Source organism: Notechis scutatus, chromosome 7 (genome assembly GCF_049901735.1).
Source record: "Notechis scutatus isolate UNSWTSFEM ecotype Mainland chromosome 7, rNotScu1.2, whole genome shotgun sequence".
In the NCBI taxonomy this organism is placed as follows: Eukaryota; Metazoa; Chordata; class Lepidosauria; order Squamata; family Elapidae; genus Notechis; species Notechis scutatus.
Window position 1 is genome coordinate 23,246,401 of NC_142015.1, and position 20,316 is coordinate 23,266,716.

General features: G+C 44.1%; 1 protein-coding gene across 7 annotated transcripts in view; it reads right to left on the reverse strand.

Moving 5' to 3' along the window:
• GRAMD1B (GRAM domain containing 1B) overlaps positions 1-19,530 on the reverse strand; it is a 130,319-nt gene extending 110,789 nt beyond the window's left edge. For 2 of the 7 annotated variants that reach the window (XM_087970123.1, XM_087970122.1), the window contains exons 1-2: positions 18,852-19,529; positions 1,060-1,125 (exon numbers count right to left, since the gene is read on the reverse strand). In XM_087970123.1, coding sequence (XP_087826249.1) covers positions 1,060-1,125; positions 18,852-19,207 — 422 coding nt within the window. In that variant the 5' untranslated portion in view covers positions 19,208-19,529. Of the gene's footprint in view, positions 1-1,059; positions 1,126-18,851 lie in introns of all 7 variants that reach the window. The other 5 variants (XM_087970120.1, XM_087970125.1, XM_087970121.1 and 2 more) reach the window with 5 other exon arrangements.
• Positions 19,531-20,316: the final 786 nt, after the last annotated feature.

Consider the following 20,316-nt stretch of genomic DNA (forward strand, 5'->3'; position numbering starts at 1 on the left):
CAGCACTGATGATGTTACCTAGTTGGGTAATGAAACATCTGCAAGAAAATCGCCATGCTCAGAGAGCACCAAGGATCCCACAGTTCAACCCTGAGTCACAAAGATTCTCTTCTATTAGTATGCTATTTTTGTCTGTTTCTGAAATGTTGGACTGCCATCCACTCATTCAAACCACGATTGTGTATTTATTTATTTTGTCATGAGGAGAATAGAGTAGAGTAGAGTAGAATAAGATTTAGAATAGAATAGAATAGAATAGAATAGAATAGAATAGAATAGAATAGAATAGAATAGAATAGAATAGAATAGAATAGAATAGAATAGAAAATTTGGAATAGAGTAGAGTAGAGTAGAGTAGAGTAGAATAAGATTTAAAATAGAATAGAATTGAATTGAATAGTCAAATTGAATAGAATAGAATAGAATTAGAATGAATAGAGTAGAGAGTAGAGTAGAGTAGAATAAGATTTAAAATAGAATAGAATTGAATTGAATAGTCAAATTGAATAGAATAGAATAGAATTAGAATGAATAGAGTAGAGAGTAGAGTAGAGTAGAGTAGAGTAGAGTAGAGTAGAGTAGAGTAGAACAGAACAATTCTTTATTGGCCAAGTATGATTGGATACACAAGGAATTTCTTTCCAGTGTTTAAGCTCTCAGTGTACATACAACAATAGTGATAGATCATTAACATGGTAATTGTACAATACATTCACCATAAAACATTAGCTATGTGGTGTATATTGGAGGTGGAGACCCTTTGAGAGCTAGCTGTATGCAATGAAATTTCATTTTAATGTATGCCGATTCGTGTACATTCAGAGTGATGATTAAGTTAGTCTAAGTTTTCTATTATAACCTGGAAATTGGGTTGCAAACAGGCTTAGTATTATTCAGATCTTCAAGGCTAGAGAGAACACACCAAGAAAACAGAGGTTACCCTCAACTGGTCTTTTCCAGACCAGAATGGAAAGAATCTTGATGTGTCTGAGAGTACCAGGTTGGGGGAAATTGTGCATTATTCAACCCATCAACAAATTCCTTCTTCCGGTTACTTACCTGTCATCATGTAGTCGGGGGCTCAGAAATCTGGAGGGGTCATCTTCATGACTGCTGTGTTGGCTGCTGTAGAAACAAGCAAAATATGAGGCACAAAGGGAATGACTCTTAAATGGATAGTAAAGCCATTTGGTTGTACATACAAATGAAAGCTTTATCAGGCTCATTTATAAATGGCACGTCCTTGTTCTCTTATTTCCCCCCCCCTTGTTAAAACCCACCCCTCTCCTAGAAAAATGAAATATTTTCGGATATATTAAAAAGGCAGAATATTTCCCCTAAAAGAGAAGTAGAAACTCAGAGAGGCAGAAATTCAGCCCCGCTACCTTTGCTAATGGGCCATTAAGGCCTGGGCCAGTCTACATAACAAAGATCTACCTCTTTCAGGCAGAGCCATTCAATTGCCTTTCACTGCATCACCCACCAAGTTTCAACCTAACTTAGCTCACATACAACCTACAAAATTAGCTATGATCTCTGACAGTAACCAATCAGGATACTCTTCCTGTGCCCCAGGAAGTTCAAAGCCAGAATGGGTATAAAATGCAGGGACTCCACATCTCTTCCCTTTTTTCTTCACCCAAGAGCTCCAAGGCATGTGGTCCTGTCCGTCATTAAACCATCTTTCCAAACAGCCTCCGTGTTTCCAGTGTCTTTTTTCCCCACTTGGAACTGAACCCGGGAAGGATATTTCTTCCAACGCCCCCGTCTTTCATTTTAACGGACCGTAAGGAAGAGTTTTCCTGAAATCTTACCTGAATTTGTTTGTCTTTCTACAATACTAATTTTAGAACAGGGGTGTCCAACCTTGGCAACTTTAAGACTTGTGGACTTCAACTCCCAGAATTCCTCAGCCAGAATGGGTGGCCAGGGAATTCTGGGAATTGAACTTCACAAGTCTTAAAGTTGTCAAGTCTGAATATCTCTGTTTTACATGAAACATCAGACTTTCTATGCCTTTATTCATCACAGATAGCTTGTTTTCCAAACGTAATATTATTATTTTTTTTGCAATACACTCAATTTTTATTAGGACCCCAAATACATTATGCCCCTTCTCTCTGCCCCATTCTTTAAATACCAAACCTTTCTTTTTAACTATGCCCAGAGCCATTTGGGAGGATAAAACAGGCATCAATAAATAAACACAACACAACACCATTAAAGCAGGGAAATGATGGGAAACAGGTCTTTAAAAAAAAATCAGAAACTATCCTTCAAGCCACACTGCAACATATCCTCAGGCTGAAAATATCACCGGATTAAAATACATTAAGATTGAATGTCTATTGGAAGCTGCAGTCCTATAGGGAGTATCTGGTTTCTCGCATAATCCGGAAAATTAGCTTTCAAACCATCCCAGAATGACAGCACTTGCTGGCATCAAAATCACCTTGTCAAGAAATAAACCCTGTAGATGGATGCTTGCAGTCTGTCCAAAGGTGGTTTAGCCTTTTAGGACACACAACTCAAGAATGCACACCTGCATTTTCTCCACCGCAGGGACAGGAAAGTCAGAGAGGAGGAGAAGATATTCTAGAGGTGGCAACTACAATTCCCAGAAGCTCAATGCAGCCTGGTGTGGAGGAATGCTGGGAGTTGTAGTTCAGCCCCATCTGAACAGCCACAATTTCACTGCTCTCGATCGAAGTCAAGTTGCATCCTACAAGTCTGATTTCCCTGACTTTAAAAAAAGGCATAGATCAGTAATGCCTATAAACAGATATGTGATGTCCTATTTCAACAATATTCTAAACCGTCATTTGTGAATTTCTTACTACAGAACCACAAACATTTCCAAAAATTATACAATCATCATGTCCCAAAGATGCTTTTTCAAGAGGCAACTTGGCTGTCTTGTTTTTTTTTTTTTTTCCTTTGGAAGACATTTCACTTCTCATCCAAGAAGCTTCTCCAGCTCTGACCAGATGGTGGGGAAGGGAAGGATTTATACTCCTTGCAGACAGCTGGTTGTTTGCATCCTTTTAGAAGGTCGTTGAGGCCACTTGGAGGTTTATCTCTGTCCTCAGGGTCACCTGAGTGGTGCAAATGATTCCTGTAGTCTGCAATTTTTTTATTCTGGAATTCCATTCCTACTCCCACACCATTCAAAGCAGGGGTGGGATTCAAAAATCCCAGCAACCAGTTTGCTGACTGGTGGGCATGGCCATGGTGGGCGTGGCCTACTGGAACTTACCAGAATAGTGGTTCGGGGAATCAGAGGTAACTTTAACATCCAGTTCTTGTGAACCGTTTCGAACCGGTAGAATCCTACCCCTGAATCAAAGAGTCTCCATCCTAAATAGTATAGCTAAACTTCTTTTTTTTAAAAAAAAAAAAATTGCAGATTACAGGAACCTGGAACACTTCCCACCATCCAGTCAGAGCTGAAGAAGCTCCTTGGATGAGAAGCGAAATATCTTCAAAAGAAAAAGTCCAGTTGCCTCCAGAAAAAGCACCTTTGGGACAACCACGACCTGGAGGACTGAGAATCTCTACAGAGTTTTATACAACCATCAGCCCATGAATGCTGTAGATATGCCACTTTTTTCGACGTGTGACTTCCAGAGTCCAAGGGGAATAGGGTGAGATTTATACCATTGAATGCTTTGAAGTCTTGATAGAGAACCTGAAGAATTAATTGCAATGCCATTGTCAGGCCCGAAATTGACATATATGTAGCCATTTTAGTGAGGCTTAGTATATATTCTTTTTCTTACTTTCTCTGTGGCAGTCATGGGGGGAAGGGTTTCAGGCTTGCCACATTCTTAAGGGGGTAGGAGTGAAGATAGAGAGAGTTGTTTAGGCTAGGTGGTTCTTCTTCCCGTGGGAAATGAGCTGTCCATGCCTAGGCACTGGAGGTGGAGATTTATGACATCAAGCAACGTTGAATTACTTCTATTGGAGAATGTGACTTTTGGGGGGGTTGTTTCTAACTTCTAATATGTGGGGTAATTCTGGATTCTGTCCGATCCAGAATTACCGTGGACTTTGTCAATTTGATGCTTTCCTAAATAAAAGAATTTTTTTCTTGGAAGATGGATTTTGTGTTTTTCTTTTTAAAATGGATTTCAAACCCTTGGAAATTTGGAAAGCCATTCCAAAAATCTGAGCCAAAGAGAAATCCAGTGGAGAAACTGCCTCCTCCATCCACAAGATGTCACCATTTCCTTGCTGGCAAATACTGAACGGCTCTAAGAGGACATTTGAGGCCAATGGCTTGTGATTCGAAGCTCCCTGCTGTCATTATTACACAATTAGTGGGGATTCTATTGCTCTGGAATCCACTCTGGTGGGTTATTTTCTATCGGTTGGCCAATGCTATTTATAGAGATCTCTTGGGAGGGGCAAGAAATGGCTGTGATTTGGCATTCTCCTCTTCCAAGCTGGAGATGCTTGCTTCTTCTTTTATCCTTTGAACCTCCAAGGTCCCTTCCAGCTCTATTCTATTCTAAATATTCTGAATATAATCAATCAGTGGGATGGGTTGCCTCCAAAAATTGTGGATGCTCCATCACTGGAGGTTTTCAAGAAGAGACTGGACAGCCACCTAACTGAAATTGTGTAGGGTCTCCTGCTTGAGCAGGGGGCTAGACTAGAAGACCTCCAAGGTCCCTTCAAGCTCTATTCTATTCTAAATATTCTGAATATAATCAATCAGTGGGATGGGTTGCTGGAGGTTTTCAAGAAGAGATTGGAGAGCCATTTGTCAAAAGGTTCTCCTGCTCTATTCTGATTGATTGATTGATTGATTGAGACTGGACATTTGCCTGAAATGGTGTAGACCCTCCTGCTCGAGCAGGGGTTGGACTAGATGATCTCCAAGGTCCCTTCCAACTCTTGTTGTTCTATGAAGGGACTTTTCAGCGGGGCATCACTGAAGAAAGTTCGATGCATTTCAGCAATGCATTTGGGCAGCTGGAGAAATTTCAAAAGGGGGGTCTATTCTATCAACAGCTCCACGTTTTGGCAGTAATTAATAGACTTTCTAGCTTCAGCATCCACTATATATTTCCACACACCCCAGAGAGCAGCAATTAAGACAGTGAAATTCTGGTATTTCTCTCCAGCATCTGGTTACCAGCACAGAGAAGTTGGTCTCCACCAGGGTTTGTTGGGTGGATGTTGTTGCTTTTTGTCTTTTGGTTTTTAGCCTTCTGCAAATAAATTGGTTGTAATCTTGTAATCACTTTCACCCACTTCGGCCTTGTTAATCTTCCGAAAGCAAAGATTCCATTGTAGAGCAGGAAGCACCTACTCTTAAGGGTTGGTTTTTGTTGGAATCTATTCAGAAATGTACAAAAAGCAGATTTTTTTTCTTTTTCTTTTAAAAAAAAATGCTTATTCTGATTTCCTGTCCCATTTCACCTTTTGGATAAAAATAGTGGAGGAATGCACTCACTTTCAACAAGAGCTGCTGTAATCTTTTAATGCATCCGTTTTTTTCTCCCCCCCCCCTTTTCAAATGCAAAATTTCTTCCCACTGCTTCAGATAAAGAGAGATAAACTGAACAAGGAGAGATTCAACTTGGAAATAAGGAGAGATTTTCTGACAGGGAGACCAATCAACTCATGGAACAGAAGTTGCCTTCAAAAGTTGTGGCAGTTTCATCCCTGGAGGCTTTCAAGAAGAGACTGGACTGCCATATGTCAGAAATGGTCTAGAGTCTCCTGCTTGGGTGGGGGGTAGGGCTAGATGACCTACAAGGTCCCTTTCCAACTCTGTTATTCTGTTATTCTAATCAGCAGAAGGACTTGCCTTCAGAAGTTGTGGGAGCTTCATCCCTGGAGGCTTTCAAGAAGAGACTGGACTGCCATCTATCAGAAATGGTGTAGGGACTTCTGCTTGGAAGTGGAGGGTTGGGCTAGATGATCTACAAGGTCCCTCCCAATTCTGTTCATCTGTTCTGATCTTGAAACAGAACCAGCATTTTCACAGGGAAGAGATCGCAAAGGATTCTTACCTCATCTGTCAAATCCCAGCAGAATCAACGCCGTGCACGAACCTAGAATCTGACCCAGGTCTAGCAGAGACTAAATTCTACCCCATCGAACTGGGATTTCTCCTCTGACTCAATCTCAGCTTGGCATCCAGGTTTACCCATTCTCTTCCTTGGCTCACCGCTCAATGTTCTCCACGTGACTGTAAGGAACCGCGGTGTGCAAAAAAACGCAAGAGTAAACATTAACTGACTCAAATTTAACGATTAAACCTTTCCGACCAGACCTTCCTTGGTCACTCTTGTCTTCCTCTTGGATTGATGCTGAACAAGCACAATTCAAAAGCCATTCGGGTGCAAAGGTCATTCCGGTGACTGGACAAAATCCTACTCAATAGCCTGTTCTAGCCCCTCTCTCCCTTCCAGGGGATTACCTTTCTGGAAGTCAAGTTAAGATAAGATAAAGCCTTCCTTATCATAAAGAAAGGATGAATTGCCCGGTCTCTCAGTTCAAAGGGCCCCTTCACCAGCCCTAGCCAGGCCCCAATCATTGTTGATCTGCAGCAATTTCTCCCCAGCTGCTACCTCTTTCTCAAGAAAGCTAATGCTCCACTATTCGCTGATAGAAACACAATTAGAAATAGCTTGCTTTGATGCAACAAAATCTTGGTTGACCTATGGCAGGGTGTCAAACTTAATTTCATTGAGGCTGCACCAGGGTTGTGCTTGACTTCAAGTGTGTGTGTGTGTGTGGCTGACTGATAACAAATAATCAGAGTTGGAAGAGACCTTGTAGGTCATCTAGTCCAACCTCCAGCCCAAGTGGGAGACCCTACATCATTTCTGACAGGTGGCAGTCCAGTCTCTTCTTGAAAGCCTCCAGGGATGAAGCTTCCACAACTTCCGAGGGCAACTTCTGTTCCATGGGTTGATGGTTCTCACTGTCAGGAAAATTCCTCCTTATTTCCAGGTTGAATTTCTCCTTGTTCAGTTTCCATCCATGATTCCTTGTCTGGCCTAGAGGTGTTTTAGATTGGGTGGGTGTGGCCAACTGGGTGGGCATAGCCAGATTGATGCCACTCACTGGGCGTGGCTGACTGGGTGGGTGTGGCCAACTGGATGGGGACATGGCCAGTTTGACGCCACTCCTCAAACTGCTGGCATGTTTCCTTTTCACATTGGGTAGACCGGGCCAAAGCGATGTGGGGTGGCTCCTTATGTTTTCCAGGATGGCCTTGAGTTTGACACCCTTGATCCCTCATACATCATCACCTACAAGCCAAAAGGATGAGCCCATTCTGTAGGAAAGGACAGGAAGAGACTGGAGGTGGAGTCAAGAGAGGAATAAGCCTGGAATCTTTCTGTTTCCACAAATGGTCTAAATCCAGACCAGCTTAAATTCTATGAACTCTTATCCAGCACCAATTTAGTGTTGGCTGTTAGTGGACTAGATTCCTCTGTACTCTGTAGTTCTCGACACACAACAGTTCATTTAGTGACCATTCAAAGTTACAACAGCCCTGAAAAAAGTGACTTATGACCGTTTTTCCCAGTTGTGACCTTCGCAACATTCCCATGACCACGTGATCAAAATTCAGGTGCCTGGCAAACTGGTTCATATTTACGACAGCTGCTATGTCCCAAGATCACGGGATCTCCTGTTGCGACCTTCTGACAAGCGAAATCCTTGAGGAAGCTAGGTTCACTTAACAACTGGGTTCCTAACTTATCCATTGCAGTGATTCACTTCACAACTGCAGCAGTCATAAAATGGGGGCAAAACTCACTTGACAAACGTCTCGCTTAGCAACATAAATTTTGGGCTCAATTGTTGTCATAAGTCGAGGACTAACTGGCACTTAACGCATGGCCCTGATTCTTCGCCCCGGACACATTCATCCCACTAAGTCAAACCCACACAAATTAAGCCAGATTTGATTTTGGAATATGGTGGCTTGAAATAATATCCTTTTCTGTGTCTTGCAATGACTATTGCTATATTTGAGAAAGTAGAAGTTCAAGATGTGCAAACTTTCTGTCACTGTTCCGTAGGGCAGAGCCGACTGGCTGTCAGGGTTCCGATGGATGCCCTAATTAATTCATGAGCCTCGAGCCAAGTTTCAAAAGAAATCCAATTATTAAAAGAGGGGAGAAGCTATGTAGAAAATGTAGAATAGTAATAAGATATGGAACGGAATATAAAAATGAGCATGAACTTGAATTTGTGTCTGTACGAAGAGATGTAACCCGGGATTATGCTGCTTTCAAAAAAGATGTTTTACTTGTATTTCTTTTCTTTTTGTGAAAACTCAAATAAAACTTACAAAAAAGAAAAGAAAAGAAATCCAATTATTTATTAGGAACAACATGTCGGCACTTTTCCCAAGTGCAGTCGGCTCTGCCCTACATAATTTACTGCCCACCTATGACCCTGTTTACCTCCCTCCCAGGGTGTGTCATAAATCACATTCTCCAACCATAGCCATTTCGCAGGCTGTAGAAAACATGCCTCTCTGGCTGGCTCTGGTAACCTGGGACACAATCTGGAGAAAGGTATGCATGGAATGTGCTTCCGGTCATAGCAACTGAACTGCTCCATCAGATCTCTCCCTCCCCTTCCTTCTTATGGCAACTCGACAGCAGGCCAGGAATGCTTTACGAGTTGACACCTTCTCCTTCTCACACATACATCCCATCCATAAAGAAAACCATTATCCTTATGCCATGATGGGATTCAGCCGGTTCACACCGGTTCGGGCGAATTGGTTGTTAAATTACCCACCACTGCTATCAAAGTGGATCCTAAGCGCTGCAGTGGAGAAATAAGCAATGGAGGCTGGCACGAGGGACAGAGAAGGCCACTTTTCCTCTTTTTTCCCCTGCTCCTCTGTCTTCCCTCATGCTGACCACTCCAGTGCCAGTTTCTTCATTGCAGTGCAGCGCCCAGGATCCATTTTCATAGCAGAGGAGCAATTTAGCAACCAGTTCACCCAGGGTCAGGGTGGCCATCGCAGGAGGCTCATCCTGTATGTGTGGTGGAGTTGGAGGATGGGGATAGGCCACGCCACCCATGACAGCCAATCTGACCCTGGGTGAACCGGTTGTTAAATTATATGAATCCCACCACTGGACCTTATGACTGTGTCAACTCTCATCGTGATTTTTTTGGAAATGTGGTTTGATGACCCGAGGTGTGGCACAAAGGCAACACAGTCAGATAATCAGTAGGAGTCCCTTTATTAGCTCCAACTTTGCCCTAATGTCCTGGTTACCTTCTGGCCAGAGAAAAACTCTCCCAGGAACAGCCTTGGGCTGCAGAGAATCAAGTCCAAAACATGGTCAACACAACTGTAACTATAAGTCCAATCAAGGCAAAATGAGGTCATTAGTCCGGCAGGGCAGGAGCAAGAATTCCAGATATGAAGGCATGGCAGTAATTCAACACACTTGGGAAGATGCCAGGAACACAGATAAGCAAAGTCAACACAAGCTAAACTCACGTTTGCTCCCAGAAGCTGCCATACTCAGCATGCATCTCTTTTAAACTCTCATTCCCAGGTGTGGCTAATGAAGGGAATCAGGGCCCTTTCCTCCCCTGTAAGCCATGCAACCCACATTGCTCTCTTCTCCATTCTTCCCTGCATGCCCTAGGATGAAGAGGGGGTGGGCCTGACTCTTCCTCTGAACTCCCTCTCCCTTGTTCTACCTCTACCCTGCTCTGCCCAGCCGGACTTTGCCCTTCTCCAGTTTCCTCTATAGCTGACGGAGCCACACTCCCGCTCCCTGTCAGCTGTCCATCTTCCTCCTCAGATTCAGACTCCGAGAGGGGCATGACATGTGGTCCCTCTAATGTGATGAGAATGAAAAAGCTGTAAAATATCTCCCATCTAGCTTGAAAGATGTCTTTAGCCCATGCGATTTTATTGGCAATTAGAAAGCTCTGAAAGACCAATTCTTCTCAACCAAACTCATTCCTGGTTTTTTGCGTATTTTTAAGAATACATGACTTACATGGAAGAATCATTTTTCCCTCTTGGAATATATAAAGACACTTATATATTATTTATTTCCTCTGCATACCCGTTCTAACTTCCGCAGGGTATAGCAATAGACAACCAAGAGAACAACAAGGGAGGGAAAAATAATTACTTCCACCAAGAACCGAAAAGTGCCCCATTTTATACAGCAATTCAATTACAGATGCACAAAATATTCTCCCCACGAGATGAGAAATTATACTCATATTCCATGAGAGCTTTTTGAGGCTGCAAATCTGTTGCATAATGCTATTGTGGGAATTTGCCAGAAAGTTATTATTTTTTCTTGGGCCCGGCTTGTCTTCAGGCCATGTGAATAAAAGAACCAAAATGGGTGCTTTGTATTAATTGCTCCTAATAGACTACTAGAGAAAATGTGTTTGTTAGACCTTTAAAAAACAGTTAATATTATCAGATAACAGATAATCAGAGTTGGAAGGGACCTTGTAGGTCATCTAGTCCAATCCCCCGCCCACTCTACACAAATGGCACTCTACACAAATGGCAGTCCAATCTCTTCTTGAAAATCTCAAGTGATGGCACTCCCACAACTTCCGAGGGCAAGGTGTTCCATTGGTTGATTGTTCTCACTTTCAGAAAGTTTCTCCTTATTTCCAAGTCGAATCTCTCCTTGTTCAGTTTCCATCCATTATTCCTTGTCTGGCCTACAGGTGCTTTAGAAAATAACTGGACCCCTTTCTCTTTTCTGTGGCAGCCCCTCAAATATTGGAAGACCGTTATCATGTCTCCCCTGGTCCTTCTCTTTACTAGACTAGCCAAGCCCAGTTCCTGCAACTGTTCTTCGTATGTGTTAGTCTCCAGTCCCCTAATCATCCTGATTGCTCTTCTCTGTACTTTTTCTAGAGTCTCAACATCTTTTTTATAATGTGGTGAACAAAACTGAATGCCGTACTCTAGGTGTGGTCTTACTAAGGCTTTATAGAGTGGTATTAGTACCTCACTTGATCTTGATTCTATCCCTCTGTTAATCAACATAAGTCTTTCAGATTGATGCAACCAGAGCCAAATATACAAAATACACCTTGCATGTGACACACTCGCATTCCCACATGCATGCATGCACAGGTACACACACCCACAGAGAGAAATGTGTAAATCTCCTTTACAAGAAGCCAATCCAAACCCAAAGGGCCTCGCCAAACTTTCGGAAGATACTTCCAAGCAGGTATTTGCAGAACTCCAAGTTTTGAACAGGCAGTCCTCACGTTACGACTGCAATTAAGCCCAATATTTTGTCGCTAAGTGAGACATTCGTTAAGTGGATTTTGCCCCATTTTACCATCTTACTTGCTACCAAGTGAATCACTGCAGCTGCTAAATTAGGAACACGGTTTTTAAGCGGAATCTGGCTTTCCAATTGATTTTGCTTGTCCAAAAGCACTTCTAGATTCAGCCAAACTGCCCGTAGCAAACCGTTGCTTCTCTTAATGACTGAGGCATTTGCTTAGCGGTTGCAGATTTGCATAACCACAGCCATCATCTTCTTTTTACAACCCCAAGAATCCCTTGCAGGGTAGAGTCCAGGCCACTGAATGGAGCTGAGTGTTTACTGGCCGGATACCTTTCCAGTTGCCAATGAGGAGTCTTGTTCAGCAGATACATTCTCGTCGTGCCCAGAGAGTGAAATATTTGTATCTACCAAGGATCGAACTCACAGCCTCCTGATTGTGAGGCGAGAGCTCCACCTCTAGGACATCGCCCCCCTGTGCTTAACTTGATTCATTTAGATAACAGTGGTGAGTCTGCTGACTAGCACTCTAACCGTGATGAATGGTTTGTGGCTGTAATAATATCTTGACGGGAGTCAGAAGATGGCACTGAAGCACACAAGGGGAAAAGAAATGCTTCTGTGGTCAGCTGACTTTCCTTTGAGATTGGCCAATTAAAGTCACTATTTAGGGAAGACAGGTCAAGGGTCAGATTCAATATCACACTGGCATTTGCCTGATGGCAATTTAAATTAATTGCATCCTCAAGGGGACCATTATCTGCTATGTTCACACATGGATTTGATAGGCATCTGTGACGTAAAACATTGGATGCAAATATTCTCTGCCTTTGATTTTCCTGCACCAGTGAAATTTGCCCATTTCAACCCCTTCACTGTCTGGCAAAACTAGGCGCTCTAGAGCAATATATTTTCGTCTCAGCAACTGGCTGAGGAACTTTGGGAACTGAAGTCCACAAATATTGAAGATGCTGAGGTTAAAAAACTTTGCTCTTATCTAAAAAGAAGGTTTTCTTAAACGGTATTGTAGAAATTAAACCAGAAACAAACCCAGAAAGAACACATTTTCATACAGATGATGACATATAAATCACAAAAGGTCCAAACCATATAAAAACTGACTAACTGTCAGAGTATATTCAATAAACTGGAATAGAGCATGGTAACAAGGTTCAGCCAGTGAATAGCCATAGCAATTAAATCAGCCAATGAGGACAATTTGGAAACTGAAACTGTAAGTAGTCCAGGCGTGGCTCTATATTAAAGCTCTGCCACTCTGCAGCTACGTTGAGCTCTGAGTTTGTCTGTTGAAAATGAAACTGCTTCTCTCCTCTTCCTTGCGTGCTGAACTAAAGTAAAAGAGAAACTAACTTGCTTGCTTGCTGAAGACTGGAGCCCTGCTCTGAACTTGCAACATGTTTCTGTCTGAGTTTGCTCCATGTTGGAGAAATCTACAACTGGTTTCTAAAATCTACTTAGTATGTTTATAAAGATGTTAAATGAAGCATCAGCCATCTGTGTTTATTTTTCTGGCGCTGAATTAACGCTGAAAAACTGAACACTAACAACCCTAATTTGCTAGTTGCACTCTTTGCCATTGTCACTGCTGTTACTGGGCCAGTAAACCTCTTTTCCCACTGCAGCCTGCCTCCAACTTATTTTCCTCCTCCTGCATTTCTCCCCCAGCTTGGAATAAGACACAGACCTCCAACAGTATTCTATGGCATTCTTGTGTTACACAATAATTTGATGGGATTCTGTGAGAGACAAGGGCAAAAAGGAAAAAAAAAAAACCCTCCATTTTCTCAAAATTTCAATTTTCTATCATAGTTTGGGGAATTGATTGTTTTAGTTAACAAGTTCCATGGCCTAAGAAAATTTGAAAAGTTCTGTTCCAGGGAAAACTGCATCAGAAATGACTCTAGGCTTTGCAACGTTGATGAAGACAACCTTGCTAATTCAGGGCCAAAAAAATTCCATTCACATGGTGCTTTTGTTTTTTTGTTTTGTCATTTTCAGGTGTGAAGAACAGATTTATGATGGAGTTGGTAAGCTGCAACCCAGACAGAACTGGTATTCTGTGTTTCTTCTGAGGAACAATCAGTCAATAACAATCAAAGAGAGAACCTACCTAGCACTAAGGAGGAATTTCCTGACAGTGAGAACAATTAATTGGTAGGACGGCTTGTCTTTATAAGTTGTGAACTGTAGGTTTTCAGGAAGAAATTGAGACAACCATTTGTCTCAAATGGTATAGGGTCTCCTGCTTGAGTAGAGGGTGGGACCAGAAGACCTCTAAGATCCCTTCCAACTCTATTTATGAGGACCCAGATGGTTGGGGGCAATATGCTGATTCTGTTAACCGATTAGAGAGGACTGCAAAGCACTGTGAAGCAGTATATAAATCTAAGTGCTATGGCTATTTTCCTTCCTTCCTTCCTTCCTTCCTTCCTTCCTTCCTTCCTTCCTTCCTTCCTTCCTTCCTTCCTTCCTTCCTTCCTTCCTTCCTTCCTTCCTTCCCAGTGGCTAGAATGCAGTTTTGCAGATTAACTCTGCCCACAACCATGCGTTCAATCCATGCGGCTCAAGGTTGACTCAGCCTTCCATCCTTCTGAGGTCGGTAAAATGAAAACCCAGACTGTTGGGGACAAGAGGCTGATTCTGTAAACTGCTTAGAGAGGGCTGTAAAAGCACTGGGAAGTGGTATATAAGTCTAAGTGCTATTGCTATCTTCCTTCCCTCCTTCCTTCCTTCCTTCCTTCCTTCCTTCCTTCCTTCCTTCCTTCATTCATTCATTCATTCATTCATTCATTCATTCATTCATTCCCAGTGGCTAGAATGCAGTATTGTGAGTTAACTCTGCCCACAGCCATGCGTTCATTCCTGACCAGCTCAAGGTTGACTCAGCCTTCCATCCTTCCGAGGTAGGTCAAATGAGCACCCAGATTGTTGGGGGCAATATGCTGACTCTGTAAACTGCTTAGGGAGGGCTGTAAAGCACTGTGAAGCGGTATATAAGTCAAAGTGCTACTGCTATGGTTATTGCAGGCAAACTCTGCCCGCAGTTACAGTTCGATTCTGACTAGTTCAAGATTGACTCAGCCTTCCATCCTTCTGAGGTGGGTAAAATGAGGACCCAGTTTGTTAAGGGGGCCATAGGCTGACTCTGTAAACTGCTTAGAGAGGGCTGTGATGCCCTGTGAAGCGATGTATAAGTTTAGGGGCTAATGCTATTCTCTTCTGCTAAATCATAAATAGAAGGGCTTATCTAAAGGAACATCTTTCTAGGTTAGAGGTAGGATTGTGATGTGAACAATTTGCATCCAGATGTTATGTACAATGACCTTTCTGCCTTCCGGGTTAGCTCCCCCTCCCTCTAATAAGCCATTCTCTCTCTCTCTCTCTCTCTCTCTCTCTTTTCCACCTCAAGTTAATTAACAACTCAACACCAAAGCCTTAGAATTATTCCAATTGTGAAACTCTGAAAACGTGGCGTGCAAACTCAGAGCTCGGCTTCCTTTCATTAGTAGCTAGTGGGTGAGTGATGGTCTCTGAAAAATAAGAAACAGGGAGACGTGTTTTGTATTGTACGAGACGGTGGGACAGAATGCTGAAATATTCTCTCATTCTTTTTTTTTTTTAATTCCCTTGATCTCTTCCCCGAGGTCTTGTCAATTATTCTTGGTGAGAAGTTGTCTTTTTATTCAGTACCCATGGCAGGGAAAGGATGCGATTCCTTGCCAGGTACATTTTATCTATTTTTCCTTTTTAACGAAGTGGCGGAAGAATTATTTAACCAACTTGAGAAATGTAGCGGTGTGAACTCCCTTGTCCTTCTGAGCCCGAAAAGAATCCACCATCAAGGTGTTAAATTTTTTTTGCAATGCCCCACAATGGCTTGGATTGCCGCTCTGGCGATGCCCCTTGGCAAGAGTTTCATGCGGGTGATTATGTGAACAGTGCGTTTACTTATTAACTCCCTTGGCGAACTAGGATCCTTCCAAGAAAATAATGGACGGAGACTGAACCAGGAGAGATTCAACCTGGAAATAAGGAGAAATTTCCTGACAGGGAGAACAATCAAGCAACAGAACAGAAGTTGCCTTCGGAAGTTGTGGGAGCTTCATCAGTGGAGGCTGAAGAGAAGCTTTCAAGAAGAGACTGGACTGCCAACTGTCAGGAATGGTGTAGGATCTTCTGTTTGGGTGGGGAGGTTGGACTAGATGACCTACAAGGTCCCTTCCAACTCTGTTATTCTGTTAGTATCCTGTTACTCAGAAGTTGTGGGAGCTTCATCACTGGAAGCTTTCAAAAGAGACTGGACAGCTATCGGTTACAAATGGTGTAGGGTCTCCTGCTTGGGCATGGGGTGGGGTTGGACTAGATGACCTCCAAGGTCCTCTCCAACTCTGTTAATCTGTTAAATTACATTCTTATCCAACAAACATTTCTTTCTTAACAGAGTTTTTAGCTTGCATCAGCTAACATGGGCAGCCGTGAAAGAGTTTTAAGACTTGACACTCTGGCTTAGATCACAACTTCCAACCACTCATACTGGTAGTCCTCAACTTACAACGGTTCACCGAGTGAGCATTCAAAGTTACAATGGCCCTGAAAAAAGTAACTTATGACCCTTTTTTCACACTTATGATGGTTGCCATGTCCAACGTGATTCCCTTTTGCGACCTTCTGACCAGTAACGTCAATGGGAGAATCCAGATTCATTTAAAAACTCTGTGGCTGACTAAACCAGGGGTCTCCAACCTTGGCCACTTTAAGCCTGGAGGACTTCAACTCCCAGAATTCCCCAGGCAGCATTCTGCAAATTGAAGTCCACCCATTTTAAAGCTGCCAAGGTCGAGAAATACTGATTTAGATATTCCATGCCTTGGAGGTCCCAAAACAGCCTTCCTCCTGATCTCCAACTGCCATCAATACGCTATTATTGACATGATTGACTGACGTGTCTTTAATAGATGGTCTTCCAGTCAAACCCATCTAGCTCTGCTTAGAAGGAGTCAACCGATTGTCCAAAGCATCTGAAGTGAAGGCAGGACAAGAAGCAAAGGATGGAAACTAATCAAGGAGAGAAGCAACTTTAGAACTAAGGAGAAACTTTCTGACAGTCCAAACAATTAATTAGAGGAATTACTTTCCTCCAGAAGTTGGGGGTGTTCCAACACTGAAGGTTTTTAAGAAGAGATTGGACAGCCATGTGTCTGGAATGATATAGGGTTTCCTGCCTGACTAGCGGGTTGGACTAGAAGACCTCCAAGGTCCCTTCCAACTCTGTTATTCTTCAGTTCATGTCACTTCCTTCTCACTGTAGTGATTCATCTGGTTTAGCATCGCCAGGGGTGAATGAGTTCCTTTCTCCATCCCCCTGCCTGAGAAGCTAACAACTTCATGCATCAAGAATGAACCCAGAAGGAACGTCATGTTAAAAGTCCAACATGTTTATTTTCCAAGGCTACCGCCGAAGGAATTTGGAAGAGCCCAAGCGGCATGCTGGTCTCACTAATCCGTGCCTCCTTGCCTTAGCCTTTTTCCGAATGCCGTTTCAAAAAGAAAAATCAACCCAGGAGAGAAGGAGGACCTGAAGCTTTGTTGACCAAGAAGAAACTGTTAAAGACAGTTGCACAATGCTCTGACACATGTGATACTTCTAAAGAGCAGATGATAGATACAAACAGGAAGAAAACAACATTTTGGCTTCAGATACTGCTCTGGGCTTCTTGAAGACATCTGATGAACTTCTGTTAGACAGAAAGGAGTGGACTAAATAACAAAGGTTTACAGGTAACAGATAATCAGAGTTGGAAAGGACCTTGTAGGTCATCTAGTCCAACCCCCTGCCCAAGCAGGAGACCTACACCATTTCTGACAAATGGCAATCCAGTCTCTTCTTGAAGGTCTCTAGTGATGGTGCTCCCACAACTTCTGAGCGCAAGCTATCATGCCCCTGGTGGAGACTGACTCCGAGGGAGAGGAGGAACAGCTGACAGGGAGTGGAATTGTGGCTCCGGAGGTTGTGGAGGAGGCTGGGGAAGGGCAGAGGCCGGCTGGGCAGTCAGAGGAGGACCCAGGTCCATCCCCTCTCCATCCTAGGGCACACAGGGAGGAGAGGATAAGGGAGAGATGTGGTCTACTTGGGAGGAGAGGGCCTTGATCCTCTTCAGCTGTGACAACTGAATAAGAGGACGGACATGTGTATGGACGAGTGCTAGAAACAAAGCGTGGAAATATCTCTAGTTTATGGTTCCTCTCTGAGTTTGGCGTCCTTCCCAGTGTGTGTTCTGTTATCTGTGGAAGTCCTCCAGCCCTTATCTTGCCTGGTTTGTGTTGTCTTTTCCCTCCTTCCCTCCAGCATTCCTTGTCTGGCCTTCAGGTGCCTTGGAAAATAGCTTGACCCCACCCTCTCCTCTCTGGAGCAGCCCCTCAAATATTGGAAGACTGCTATCATGTCTCCCCTGGTCCTTCTCTTCGCCATGCCCAGTTCCTCTTTTAGTCTCCAGTCCCACAATCATCCTGGTTGCTTTTCTCTGCACTTTTTCTAGAGTCTCAACATCTTTTTACAATGTGGTGACCAAAACTGGATGCAGTACTCCAAGTGTGGTCTTACTACGGCTTTATAGAACGGTATTAGTACTTCCAGTGATCTTGATTCTATCCTTCTGTTAATGCAATTTAGGATTGCATTGCCTTTTTTGGCTGCTGGCTCATATTTAGCTGGTTGTCCACTAAGACTCCAAGATCCCTCTCACAGTTACTGCTATTAAACCTGATTTCACCCAGTCTGTATGTATCCGTTTGGGTTTTTCTTGCCTAAGTATAAGCCTTTACTTTTCTCTACATTGAATTTCATTTTGTTAGGTACGGCCCAGTGTTCAAGTCTGTCAAGATCCAATTTTCCTCCCAAACTTTCTAAGGATCTTAGAAAGCAAACATCTACAACGCTTGGTGACTGCTTCACATTTATGACCATTGCCATGTCCCGGGGCCTCGTGATCCTCTTTTGCAACCTTCAGACATGTAAAGTCCAAGGGGGAAAACCAGCTTCACTCAACAACCAGGTTACTAACTGATCAACGGTGGTGATTCACTTAACAACAACCGGGGCAAGAAAGCTCGTGACATGGAGCAAAACTCACTTAACAAGTGCCTCTCGCTTAGCCTGTAGAAATTTGGAGCTCAAATTGTGGTCGTAAGTCGAAGACCCTAGCTGTCCTGGGTGCGAAACAAGACCACGAAAAAAGACCAAAGACACATCAGATGGATCTAGGGCAGGAGTCCCCCAAACTTGGCAAGTTTAAGACTGCTGGACTTCAACCCCCAGAATTCCTGAGCTAAGATGACTGGAGGAGGAATTCTGAGAGTTGAAGTCCACCAGTCTTAAACTTGCCAAGTTTGGAGACCTCTGATCTAGATTCGCCAGGAGAGAGCGACATAAACATGGTGGACACCTGGACTACAGGACCTTCAGAGAAAGGTCTGCCTGAAGGACCATTGTTGGAGAATGGAAACCATGAAAAGAGGACGGAGGGGAATAAACAGAGGCCCACCTACCTGCTCTCACTGCACTCTTTCTTCTCCCTCACGGTCAACCACTTCCGAATGAGGAAGCGTTTGCGCCGGGGAGAGGCGCTCGGCGTGGAGCAGTTGGACCAAGGAGGGGTGTCCTCATCGCTGGAGGGTGTAATTTCGATGGAGGGAAGCTGAAGGAACTCCTTCGAGGAGGAGGAAGAAGCGGCCTCCGGGTTCAGCTCTTCGGCGTTCCTGGCACGGCGCATCCTGAAACGCTTTCGGCGCAAGGTCGGAGTGGAGGAACTGGACCAGGCTTTCCCCTGCTCCTCCGCCACCTGTGGCTCGGACACCTGCAAGGAGGGCAGCTGAAGCGTCTCACTCATCTTGGCCACCGGCATGGAGTTCTTGGGTCTCTTCCACTCCTTCTTTCTTCAGCCCTCACTTCCAGGAAGGGCTTCAGAGAAACCCAAAGAGCCAAACCCAAACCCACCTTATTCCCTTCTGGGTTAGGGAGTTGCGATGTTGATGCTGCCTTCCTCTCGGAGAGGAGTTTGCATATTCCTCAGGTGGTCTCATTGAACCGAAAAATCCCTCCTGTCCATGGAGAAGACCAGCTGCAAGTCTGTTTTTTTATTCCCTGGCTTCCCAGCCAAGTCCAGGAACTCCAAAGCACAACTTTCCAAAGACCTCACGCCTGCCTCTCTACCGGAGCAGGCCCCCCCCCCACCTTGGTTTGTCACCGAGGACCAACAAAAGCCAGTCGCCTGGTGTTTCCCTCTTTCCTCTCTTCCGCTGCTGCGCTCTTTCCTCGCCTGCGTGCACAGAGCTGGTGCACGGCTGCTCCTCCGGAGCTCTGGCGAAAAGCTCTCATTGGGGTTGCCTTCTGGAGGGACCGAATGAGAATCGTGGAGGAGCTGCGGGGAGGTTGGACGGAAAGAAAAGAAAACAGAAAGACAGAGAGCGAGGGAGGGAGGAGAGGAAGGGAGGAAGGAAGCAGTGATAGATGATAAAAATCAGCCAAAGAGGAGAAGAGGTGGGAGGGGTAGATTCTTCTCCCCCAACGCTCCTGCCCCAGGCTGATGAGCTCAGACAGCTGCTGCTAACGGAGCCATGCCCTGAAGTCCAAGTGACAAAAGTCTCGGTTACCAAGCATGCTGCTGCTGTTGCGCCAATCAGGCATGGGGTAGGTTTGGAGGGGGGGGGGGTTCTGGAAGCAAGCCTTCCCGACAAAAACATTGGCTGGATTCCCCGTCTGTCTCAGCCTCTTGATGGCTAGATGCCCCCGCTCCGTAGAAGGAAGGCCACGAGATGACCCTGAGCCTTACCCGATGACATTTGAGTTCTTTCTTTCTCGTTTCTCCTTGAAAGCCACCACAGATGGCGGGTCAAAGGAGGAAGGAGTCAAAACACATGGGGAAAAAAATTAAATGTAACTAGGACTAGATGTTATCCGGCTCGCCACGTTTGACTAGAGGCTCAAGGCTCCCCTAGGTCCTTGAGTGAAGGA